This window comes from Ranitomeya imitator, chromosome 1, assembly GCF_032444005.1.
Source record: "Ranitomeya imitator isolate aRanImi1 chromosome 1, aRanImi1.pri, whole genome shotgun sequence".
Taxonomy (NCBI): Eukaryota; Metazoa; Chordata; class Amphibia; order Anura; family Dendrobatidae; genus Ranitomeya; species Ranitomeya imitator.
This window is the reverse complement of record NC_091282.1, coordinates 51,463,397-51,476,300: the sequence shown is the minus strand read 5'-3', so window position 1 is coordinate 51,476,300 and position 12,904 is coordinate 51,463,397. Positions and strand designations below refer to the sequence as shown.

Below are 12,904 nucleotides of genomic sequence, written 5' to 3'. Positions count from 1 at the left end.
TGTTCTTTAAAGGGTTAAATATAGTGTGATTTCACAGTTTTGTTGCCTCTGCAATAAAGTAAAGCAAAACTGTACTGGTGGTTGAAAAACACAATTTCAGGCCAAAATCTTTTAATTTAATTTTCTTTAAAATCACAGAATTAATTTTTGTAGGGTTTTTAAAGTAATTTCTCATTGATTTCAATAACAAGCAATATACGGTACTTCTACTTGGCGCCAATTGGAACCATGTGAGTTTTGTGCTGCACATTTCTGTCTCTTACTTCTCTACAAAATGTTTTGTAGATGATTCTTTTCATAAAATATTTTAAAACTTAAAATGTGACCATTTTCTTGCAATTTTTTTTTTTAAATTATTGCCTTTTTTTTTTCTTTTTAAGGATCTAGTGGAAAAACAAGGGAATTAATGCTGAAAATATTATATCGCGATATGGAAAACCCGCAGTGCGTACATCACGCCATGCAGAACTTGACCAATTTTCAATCATTTATTGCCGCAAATGAAATTTTCTTCAGTGAAGGTGAGAAATGCATGGGAAACAGTAAGCAAGGTTTTTTGTTTGTTTGTTTTTTTAAAGAAATTACATAATTTATGCATAGAGGCATCCACATAGATGTAAGTATTAATTTAGTAGTAAACCTGAACTTTTCTTCAGTGGGTTATACTGTGCAAGATTAGGAATTGCCCATTTAAGGGAATCTGTTGCCAGGTTTTTGTTATGTAACCTGAAGGCAGCACAATGTAGGGGCTGAGACTCTGATTCCTGTGATGTGTCACTTACTGGGCTGCTTGGTGGAGTTTTAACCCCTTTACCCCCAAGGGTGATTTGCATGTTAGTGACCGGGCCAATTTTTACAATTCTGACCACTGTCCCTTTATGAGGTTATAACTCTGGAACACTTCAACGGATCCTGGTGATTCTGACATTGTTCTCTCGTGACATATCCTACTTCATGATAGTGGTAAAATTTCTTTGATATTACTTGCGTTTATTTGTGAAAAAAACAGAAATTTGGCGAAAATTTTGAAAATTTTGCAATTTTCCAACTTTGAATTTTTATGCAATTAAATCACAGAGATATGTCACACAAAATACTAAATAAGTAACATTTCCCACATGTCTACTTTACATCAGCACAATTTTGGAACCAACATTTTTTTTTGTTAGGGAGTTATGAGGGTTAAAAGTTGACCAGCAATTTCTCATTTTTACAACACCATTTTTTTAGGGACCACATCACATTTGAAGTCATTTTGAGGGGTCTATATGATAAAAAAATACCCAAGTGTGACACCATTCTAAAAACTGCACCCCTCACGGTGCTCAAAACCACAGTCAAGAAGTTTATTAACCCTTCAGGTGTTTCACAGGAATTTTTGGAATGTTTAAATAAAAATGAACATTTAACTTTTTTTCACAAAAAATTTACTTCAGCTCCAATTTGTTTTATTTTACCAAGGGTAACAGGAGAAAATGGACCCCAAAAGTTGTTGTACAATTTGTCCTGAGTACGCCGATACCCCATATCTGGGGCTTAACCACTGTTTGGGCGCATGGCAGAGCTCGGAAGGGAAGGAGCGCCATTTGACTTTAGAATGCAAAATTGACAGAAATTGAGATGGGACGCCATGTTGCGTTTGGAGAGCGACTAATGTGCCTAAACATTGAAACCCCCCACAAGTGACACCATTTTGGAAAGTAGACCCCATAAGGAACTTATCTAGAGGTGTGGTGAGCACTTTGACCCACCAAGTGCTTCACAGAAGTTTATAATGCAGAACCGTAAAAATAAAAAATCATATTTTTTCACAAAAATTATCTTTTCGCACCCAATTTTTTATTTTCCCAATGGTAAGAGAAGAAATTGGACCCCAAAAGTTGTTGTACAATTTGTCCTGAGTGCGCTGAGTACCAAGCGCCTGCTCTGAGCAGGCACTTGGTAACCCACCTCCCTCCCTGCAGGACCCGGATGCCACGACCATCTTGGATCCGGGGCCTGCAGCGAGGAAGGAGGTAAGAGACCCTTGCAGCAACGCGATCACATCGCGTTGCTGCAGGGGTCTCAGGGAAGCTCGCAGGGAGCCCCCTCCCTGCGTGACACTTCCCTATACCGTCGGCACACCGTGATCATGGTTGATCGTGGTGTGTCGGGGGTTAATGTGCCGGGGGTTAATGTGCCGGGGGCGGTCCGTGACCGCTCCGGGCACATAGCGCCGGATGTCAGCTGCGATAGGCAGCTGACACCCGGCCGCGATCGGCCGCACTCCCCCCGTGAGCGCGGCCGATCGCGCTGGACGTACTATTCCGTCCTTGGGAAGTAAGGCCCACCCCACATGGACGGAATAATACGTCCAATGACAGAAAGGGGTTAAAAAATCCCTGTTTTCTCTGCAGTAGATCTAGCAGAGCTTGGAATGCTGAGCGTTCTATAACCCTGCCCAAACCACTGATTGGCAGCTTCCTGCGTGCATTGTCAGCAAGCTACCAATCAGTGGTGAGGGTGGGGGTTACACAGAGTAGCTAGACTGTCTGCACGTGAGACCTGGTCTTCCATAATCTCCTGCTGATAAAACACTGATTGTTTTGAAACTACAGCACACAGCTTAATAACTGATACTTCCCTGGAATCAGGGTATCTTTCCCTACATTATGCTGCTCTCAGATTAAATAGCAAATACCTGGTGACAGATTTACGTAACACATACTTTTCAAGGCCATTAATTTGATTTTTACTGTAAGGGAAGTAGCCATCACAGTATCTGCGACATGCAGAAGTAGAGCTGAGTGTTATTGCTTCAAAAGCATCCAGCAACTAGAGGGGTTAACACAGTCCTTGGAGACAGGGAGTGGTTAGCAGAGCCCCAAGGGGATTATGGGGAACTTGTGTATGTACCATTCTGACAGCAGCCAATGGATGAGTGGTGTGTGATCTGTCTCTCACAAAAGTCCAGGCAAGTGAACCATAGAGAAACAGGATTCCATGAAAGAGTGAAGCTGGGATAACCCCTGTACTGCTATTTGAGAAAGTCTATCAGGAGCAGGAAGATAAGGACTGGAAGGAATTGTGTCACAGGGATCATCTCCCTCAGAAAACATTCCTCCCTCCATCTCACTGTGCTGGAAGGAATGCTGTATACTACTGTGCCTTTGTATAGAGTCTTGATCTGTTCTGAACTGTGCTATCAAAAGAGCCTGTAGTCAATATGCCTTTAAGAAGCAGCTGTACTGTTTATGAAGCCTGTGCTTAAAAGACTCAAATTGTACTGGACATGCTGTGCTATTAAACTACACTGTTCATGTGTTTATGAGGACTCTATCAATTGTATCTGTGTGAGCAAGTGGATCCATCTTGTGAAAGCTGCAGTACATGGTCGCCCTGAGTAACGGTTCCCCCAGAGTTCCAAAGAATTCATGAGACCTGTCCCACCCCTATCTGAACCTAGCGGTGTGCACGTAACATATCATCTGTGCAATGTATAAAAAATTGAAATTCAGCATGAGAAAAAAATGAAAAATCCATGAAAATTAAATAATACCGTATATACTCGAGTATAAGCCGAGAATTTCAGCCCATTTTTTTAGGCTGAAATTGCCCCTCTCGGCTTATACTCGAGTCATTCCCAGGGGTTGGCAGGGGAGGGGGAGTGGCAGCTGTCTAATTATACTCACCTGCTCCTGGCGTGATCTCTGCATGTCCCTGGTTCTCCGGCGCTGACAGCTTCTTCCTGTATTGAGCGGTCACATGGTACCGCTCATTACAGTAATGAATATGGACCTGACTCCACTCCCATAGTGTTGGAGCCGCATATTCATTACTGTAATGAGCGGTACCATGTGACCGCTCAATACAGGAAGAAGATGTCAGCGCCCAGAGAACCAGGGACGTGCAGGGACCGCGCCAGGAGCAGGTGAGTATAACGGGGGCAGTGCACAATATTCAGCTCTCCGCGTTCCATAGTCGGCGCCTCTCCATCTTCCGCGTCCTCTGCAGTGAAGCTCAGGTCAGAGGGCGCGATGACGCGATTAGGGTGCGTGCCGCCCTCTACCTGAACAGTCAGTGCAGAGGACGCAGAAGACAGTGGCGCTTGGCAGTGGAATGGGGGACAGGTGAATATAGCAAGTGCCGGGGGCCTGAGCGACGAGAGGCGAGTATGTGATTTTTTTTTTTTATCGCAGCAACAGCATATAGGGCATAATAGTCATGGAGCATCTTATGGGGCCATAATCAGCATTTGTGGAGCATTATACGCTGCTATGTAGCTGAATTGCAGGCTTTCTATGAGCGCTGACCACAGGGTGGCACTCACAGCAAACCGGCATCAGTAACCATAGAGGTCTCACGGACCTCTATGGTTACTATGCAGGAGCATTGCTGACCCCCCGATGCGCTCATTTCCGGCCCGATGGCTGGAAGCGCCGGTTAAATGCCGCTGTCTGCGTTTGACAGTGGCATTTAACTAATTAATAGCGGCGGGTGAATCGCGATTTCACCTGCCGCTATTGTGGGCACATATCAGCTGTTCAAAACAGCTGACATGTCCCGGCTTTGATGCGGACTCACCGCCGGAGCCCGCATCAAAGCGAGGGTTCTGACCTCAGACGTACTGTCCCGTCCATGGTCAGAAAGGAATGGTCAGATTTTGTCAAGACAAAAGTTTTGTCGCCTGGTCATATAATGCACCCAATCCTAGTTTACATCCTCACCTGTGCTCAGTAAATGATCGGTTAATTAGTGTGTGTGCATAAAAAGAAACCCAGCACTCCAGACCTTCACTTGAATTGCAACTTGAGCTCTGACAACATGCCAAAAATCCACCTTGCGACCAAAGCCTGGATTATCAAGAGGCTGAAGACCAGATCCACTGCAGAGGTGGCTGGCACCTTTAATGTGTCTCAGCATCAAGTTCAAATAATTAAAAAAAGATTTGAAGAGACTGGAGATGTTTGACAAGCCCCGGTCCGGCAGACCCCGCAAGATAACTGCTCAGGAGGAATGTTTGTTGGTTAGAAAATCCAAAGCAAGCCCCTCTTCCACTGCAACAGAGCTCCAACAGGCCTGATCACCTCAAGTCCCTGTGTCAACTAGAACAGTTTGTAGGATTCTGTCTTGAAATGGCCTCCTTGGTCGAATCAGTGCCCAGAAACCAGCACTAAACAAAAGGCAAATAAAAACCGTGTGGTATTTGCAAAGTCCCACAGCCTGCTAAACAGATGGACGCTGGAAAAGTGGCAGAAGGTTCATTTCTCTGATGAATCTTCAGTAGAATTATACCACAGCCACCACAAATACTGCAGGAGGCCTACTGGAGCCCAAATACATGCAGAAAACAGTTAAATTTGGTGGTGGAAAGATCATGGTCTGGGGTTACATTCAGTATGGGGGTGTGCGAAACATTTGCAAGGTGGAAGGCAATATCAATAGCCTAAAATATCAAGAAGTCTTAGCTACCTCTTATATTCAAAATCATAAAAGGGGTCAAATTCTGCAGCATGATGGTGCTCCATCTCATAAATCCATCTCTACAGCAAAGTTCCTCCAGGCAAAAAATGGTCAAGGAGCTCAAGGACTGGCCAGCCCAGTCACCAGACATGAACATCATTGAGCATGTTTGGAGTAGGATGAAAGAGGAAGCTTGGAAGACAAAACCAAAGAATCTAGATGAACTCTGGGAGGTATGTAAGACTGCATTCTTTGCTATTCCTCATGATTTCATTGATTGTATGAATCATTGTTGAACCGCATGGATCCAGTCCTTCAAGCTCATGGAAGTCACACAAAATATTAAATATGACTCTAATAGCACCACAACTTCATTCACTAATATTATGCAACATGTATTTGTATTTTAAGTTAATTATTTGAATTACTTTCTGTGGGCGACAAAACTTTTGTCTTGCCAAAATCTGACCATTCTGTGTCCATTAACTGATCAATATTTCTGCATTGATGCCAATTTATTTTCTTAACCTAAACCACATTTCGGAGGGTTTTAGCTTTCAAAAGAATAATTTATACAACCAATGGATGAATGTAACATCAGGTTATAAGCCTTTATTCACATAACATGGATTAGCGACATAATTTCTGTCAGGGAGTATAATAAATTCACCCATATTTATTCCTGTCCTTTCATGGAAAATGTTCAGTTTTCTTATCAGAGGAAAAATTGCAATGGTAGGTAACACTTGTACACACAGCTGATAACACAGGATCCACCATTCATGGTAGATGAAGTCATGGTTTACCTCCTCCTGTACAATGACTGATAACACCTCTATATACAGTAGATAATATAGGATCCACCAATCACAATAGGTGATGTCACAGCTCACCTTCTCCTCCTGTACAATGACTAATAACACCTCTATATACAATAGATAACACAGGATCCACCATTCACAATAGGTGCTATCACATCTCACCTCCTCCTCCTGTACAATGACTGATAACACCTCTATATACAGTAGATAACACAGGATCCACCATTCACAATAGGTGATGTCACAGCTCACCTTCTCCTCCTGTACAATGACTAATAACACCTCTACATACAGTAGATAACACAGCATCCACCATTCACATTAGATGATGCACAACTCACCTCCTCCTGTACAATGACTGGTAACACCTCTATATACAGCTGATTACACAGGATTCAACATTCACATTAGGCAATGTCAGCGCTCACTTCCTCCTGTAGAGTGTCTGATAACACCTTTATATACAGCTAATAACACAGGATTCTCCATTCGCAATAAGTGATGTCACAGCTCACCTCCTCCTCCTGAACAGTGACTAATAACACCTCTATATACAGCTAATAACACATGATTCTCCATTCACAATAGGTGATGTCACAGCTCACCTCCTCCTCCTCCTGTACAATGATTGATAACACCTCTATAATACAGTAGATAACACAGGATCCACCATTCACAATAGGTGATGTCACAGCTCACCTCCTCCTCCTGTACAATGACTGATAGCATCTCTATATACAGCAGAAAACAGCAGCTGGATCCAGGACTAAAGGAATTAAAGAATCCACACTATCTATAAATAGAGAGATAAACAGAGATTTAATTTAAATTAATTTACATCTCTTGGTCCAGATGAATTACATGCTAGGGTTCTGAAAGAGTTAGCAGAGGAAATTAGCCAGAATCTTTGAAAAAACCTGGAGAACAGGAGAAGTCCCAGAAGATTGGAGAAGGGCAAATGTTGTCCTTATCTCCAAGAAGGAAAGAAGATGTATCCAGTAAATTACAGGCCAGTGAGTCTTACTTCTAAACCAGGAAAGATCTTTGAACAAATTATTAAACAACATGTATGTAACTGCTTGGATAAGAATGAAGTAATTATCCAGAGACAGCATGTGTTTATAGCAAACAAGTCATTCCAGACTAAGCTAATTTCCTTGTATGATGGAATCACTGACTGGGTAGATCAGGGAAATGCGGTAGACATAATATATCTTGACTTCAGAAACACATTTGATAAAATATCTCATTCTATCCTTATTCAAAAAATGACCAAATATGGGATTCACAAGGATATGGTTAGGTAGATTAATAATTGGCTTAGTGATTGTACTCAAAGAGTGGTAATAAATGATTGCATATCCAATTGGAAGAGTGTTTCAAGTGGGTTACCACAAGGCTCTGTCCTGGCCCCAGTGTTGTTTAACATTTTAGTAAATGATCTAGTAAAGGGAAACTAATCGAATTTGCAGTTGATGCAAAGCTAAGAGGGATAGCTAAAAGTAGAGAAGAGAAGGATCTAGATAAGGTTCAACAATAGGGAGCAACTAATTGAATGGTATTTAGCAGGGAGAAATGCAAGATTCTACATCTGGCAAGAAAAATGAAAATTACATCTACAGAATGGGAGGAATAGAACTAAACAACAGCACGTGTGAAAAAGACTTGGGTATACTAATAGATCACAGACTGAACATGAGTCAACAGTGGGATGCAGCAGCAAAAAAGGCAAACAGTTCTAGGATGTGTTAGGAGAAGCATAGAGTCTAGACTATGTGGAGTGATTATTGCCCTCTACTACTCCTTGGTCAGGCATCATCTGGAATACTATGTACAGTTCTAGGCACAACATTTAAAAAAAAGACAAAGACATTGAAAAACTGGAGCAAGTTAAGAGAAGAGCTACCAGGATGATGAGCGGACTGCAAAGTATGTCCTATGAGGAATGGTTAAAGGAATGTTTAGCTTGCAAAAAAGAAGACTAAGAAGACATTTAATAAATGTCTACAAATATCTGAAGGGCTTCCACAATGTAGAAGGATAATACTTATTCTCATTTGCACATGAAAACACAAGAAGCAATGGAATGAAACTGAAAGGGAGAAGATACCGATTAGATATTAGAAAACAATTATTGACAGTGAATATGATCAATGTGTGGAACAGGCTGCCTCAAGAGCTGGTGAATTCTCCTTCAATGGAAGTTTTCAAAACAGAGGCTGGACAGACATCTGTCTCTGATAGTTTAGTGACTCCTGCATTGAGCAGGGGGTTGGAAACGATGACCCAGGAGGTCACTTCCAACGCCAAAATTATATGATTCTATGAAAACACCGGATGCACCATTCACAATAGGTGATGTCATAGTTGATCTGTTCCTTATCCATTTATATGGACCTTTGCACACGCTCATTAGATGCTTCAAAACAAAAGAAAGGGTCAGAGTCTGTTCATTGTGGCTAATGTACAGTGCATGTGTGATTTCCTGAACAATTTCTATTTTTTGATCTTTAATATCGATTGTGATACGGGAAAAAAATCAGTCTACAAATTGTTTGAAAGAACACATTAAATACAGTTGTGCTCAAAAGTTTACATACCCCGGCAGAATTTTTGCTTTCTTGACCTTTTTTCAAAGTATATGAATGATAACATCAAAACTTTTTCTCCACTCATGGTTAGTGGTTGGGTGAAGCCATTTATTGTCAAACTACTGTGTTTTCCTTTTTAAATCATAATGACAACCCAAAGCATCTGAATGACCCTGATCAAAAGTTCACATACCCATTTCTTAATACCATGTATTGCTCCCTCTAACATCAATGACAGCTTGAAGTCTTTTGTGGAAGTTCTGGATGAGGTTCTTTATATTCTCAGATGGTAAAGCTGCCCACTCTTCTTGGCAAAAAGCCCCCAGTTCCTGTAAATTCCCAGGCTGTTCAGCATGAACTGCATGCTTGAGATCTCCCCAGAGTGGCTCAATGATATTGTGGTCAGGAGACTGAGATGGCCACTCCAGAACCCTCACTAGGTTCTGCTGTAGCCAATGACAGGTCGACTTGGCCTTGTGTTTTGGATTGTTGTCATGTCGGAATGTCCAAGTACGTCCCATGCGCAGCTTCCGGGCTGATTGCAAATTTGCCTCCAGTATTTCCTTATAACGTGTTGCATTCATCTTTCCTTCAACTTTGACCAAGTTTCCTGTGCCTTTGTAGTTCACACATCCCCAAAACATCAGCAATTCACCTCTGTGTTTTACAGTAGGAATGATGTTCATCATAGACCTTGTTGACCTCTATCCAAATGTAACATTTATGGTTGTGGGCAAAAAGTTCAATTTTGGTCTCATCACTCCAAATTACCTTGTTCCAAAAGTTTTGAGGCTTGTCTCTGTGCTGTTTTGCGTATTGTAGGTGAAATACTTTGTGGCATTTGCGCAGTAATGGCTTTCTTCTGGCGACTTGACCATGCAGCCCAATTTTCTTCAAGTGCCTCCTTATTGTGTATCTTGAAGCAGCCACACCGTTAGTTTTTAGAGAGTCCTGTATTTCAGCTGATGTTATTTGTGGGTTTTTCTTTGCATCCCAAACAATTTTCCTGGCAGTTGTGGATGACATTTGTGTTGGTCTACCTGACTGTGGTTTTGTTTTTACAGAGACCCTGATTTTCCATTTGTTAATCACAGTTTGATCGCTGCTGACTGGTATTATTAATTCCTTGGATATCTTTTTGTATCCCTTTCCTGTTTTATACAGTTCAACTATCTTTTCCCTTTGATGCGTTGACAATTCTTTTGCTTTCCCCATGACTCACAATCCAGACACGTCAGTGGCTGGATGAAAGATGCAAGAGTCTGTCTGGATCCCAGAAACTCACTCAGCTTTTATGCACACACATTGATTACAAGAAAACAGGTCACAGGTGAGGATGTTACCTTTAGTAGTTATTCAAACCCATTTGTGTCAACTTCTGTGCATGTTATCAGGCAAAAATCACCAGGGTATGTGAACTTTTGATCAGGGTCATTTGGATGTTTTGGGTTGTCATTATGATTTAAAAAGAGAAAACACAGTAATTTGTCAATAAATGGCTTCACCCAACCACTAACCATGAGTGGAGAAAAATTTTGGTGTTATCATTCATATTCTCTGAAAAAAGGCCAAGAAAGCAAAACTTCTGCCGGGCTATGTAAACTTTTGAGCACAACTGTACAAAAACCTGATTTAAGCAATAGATTGCTTTCTGATGACAACTTCCCTTCAGCGCAAAGTCATTTTATAGACAACCTTTCATTGGAACATTTATGCTAGGTGCACACGTTCAGGATTTCTTGCAGAAAATTCCTGAGAAAAACCTGACATTTTCTGCAAGAAATCTGCATGCGTTTTTTGCGCGTTTTTGCCGCGTTTTTGGTGCGTTTTTGATGCGTTTTTTTCAGCAACGTGTGCACACAGCCTTAAATGTAAATTAAGTACTTTCTCCAATTGTCACTGATCCATTGTTTCCAGACCAGTTTTTTCTGTGCCTCTCTGTTTCAAAGTTATACCCCCCAAAAAATAATAATGTAAATTTTCCTTTCCTCCAACTGGGTGTACACTACAGAACTTCTCTGAAAGAAGAGAAAAACCAAACAGAGAAATTCTGTGGTATGCACCCAGTTGGTTAAAGGAAAAATTAGCATTTTTATTTTCAGGGGGCATAACTTTGGAATGGAGGGGCATAGAAGAAAAAGAAAAAATTGAAACAGCAGCAATTGGAGGAAGTTAATTTAAAATCCAGTGAATGGTCTCCTTTAATTACTGTGATGTGGTGAAAGGATAATAAAGTACTAATGTTCTGATCTCCAGAAAAGGCTGGCACTTTTATGTAATAATGTCTCTTTCCAGATTTTTCTTTAAAGGAAGAGTTTAGCAGCCAATCAGAACGATTTTACGGAAGTAAAGGGATACAATTACAAAAAGATAAAAAGAAGAACTTGAGCAAAATTAACAACTGGGTGTCGAGAGTAACAAACAACCTGATCCCAAGTGTGTTCAAAGAGCTTCCAGACTTTGAACTGATGCTGATGAGCGTGATCTATTACCAAGGTAAGTCTGCAGGCACAGGTGTGTAATGCCCTCCACCTCCCTGGCCTGTATGCACGCTCACTGTGCAGGACTCTGCAGCTAAACAAAAAGCATCTGCAAGTGCATCGAAAGTTTGCTCAGCAATATTTAGCAGGAAAAGGTCGAAAATCCAGCTTCACAAACTTATTTTTTTTAAAGGGACTCCTGAATTTGGCGGGCTCTCGGTCCGGTCAGATGGGCGGTGTTTTCTCTCCTTTCATGCACCCCTTCCTTTCCCACTGGCCGCAATATTATCTTGAATATGAGTCTGTTTCCTCCGTAGTTCACGCGTGTGCAAAGCAATCTTGCCTTGTGCATGCGCAGTATGCTTTGCCCACCTGCGGGCAAAGCCGAAAAGCATTAGTGCGCATGCGCCGGCGCACTATGTTCCGGAACACAGCTAAATACTTCCGTGACATAGTGCCCCGGCGCATGCGCACTAATGCTTTTCGGCTTTGCCCGCAGGTGGGCAAAGCATACTGCGCATGCACAAGGCAAGATTGCTTTGCCCACGCGTGAACTACGGAGGAAACAGACTCATATTCAACATAATATTGCGGCCAGAGGGAAAGGAAGGGGTGCATGAAAGGAGAGAAAACACCACCCATCGGACCGGACAGAGAGCCCGCCAAATTCAGGTGACAGAGTCCCTTTAAATATACATTTTCTTTATTAGTGAATAATAGTAATCCAGTGAAAAACAAAATGGATAAAATTCCAAATTCATAGCATGGCTACAGGATCTATGGAGAAGGAATGACTTCTCCTTGTAGCCATGCTATGAATTTGAAGTTTTAACCATTTTTTTTTCACTGATTTGCTATTATTCACTAGAAAAGAAAATATATATATAAAAAAAATAAAACATTTGTGAAGCTGGATTTTCTACCTTTTCCTACCATTGATTGCATCAAGGTATGGACCCCTACCGTGGAAGGAACTAAATGGAAATCCTATGATGAATTGAGCTGCTAATCACTGACACTTCCAAGATTTCTTACTATCCGGAGCAGTGTTGCTATTCATATTTCATATATTCCACGTCTGCATGATTTGGCACTATTGAGTGCAACTTTTTTTGTTTATTTTATGAATTTATGGACATCTATGGTTTGATTTCTTTGTCTGTGTGGATTGGATGTGTTGTTACCGACATCTGGTGAGAATTTCATGTCAATAGCTCCTTTAAAAATACAGCTCTGGAAAAATTTAAGAGACCGCTGCAAAATGTTCGGTTTGTCTGATTTTTCTCTTTATAGGTATATTTTTGAGTAAAAATGTAAATTGTTCTGTTATTCTATAAACTTCTGACAACATGTCTCCGAAGTTCCAAGCAATAAATTTTGTATTTTTTTTTCTGAAAAGGAGAAATGGTAAAAATTAAAAAACAAACAAACCCCATTGCTTTCAGACCTCAAATTAAGCAAAGAAAACAAGTTCATAATCATTTAGAAACAACAATACTAATGTTTTATCTCAGGAAGAGTTCAGAAATCAATATTTTGTGGAATAACCATGATTTTTAATCACAGCTTT

General features: G+C 41.1%; 1 protein-coding gene across 1 annotated transcript in view; it reads left to right on the top strand.

Moving 5' to 3' along the window:
- LOC138661654 (factor XIIa inhibitor-like) overlaps nucleotides 1-12,904 on the top strand; it is a 64,424-nt gene that overhangs the window by 28,003 nt on the left and 23,517 nt on the right. The window contains exons 4-5 of the mRNA XM_069746494.1: nucleotides 381-521; nucleotides 11,150-11,350. Coding sequence (XP_069602595.1) covers nucleotides 381-521; nucleotides 11,150-11,350 — 342 coding nt within the window. The remainder of the gene's footprint in view (nucleotides 1-380; nucleotides 522-11,149; nucleotides 11,351-12,904) is intronic.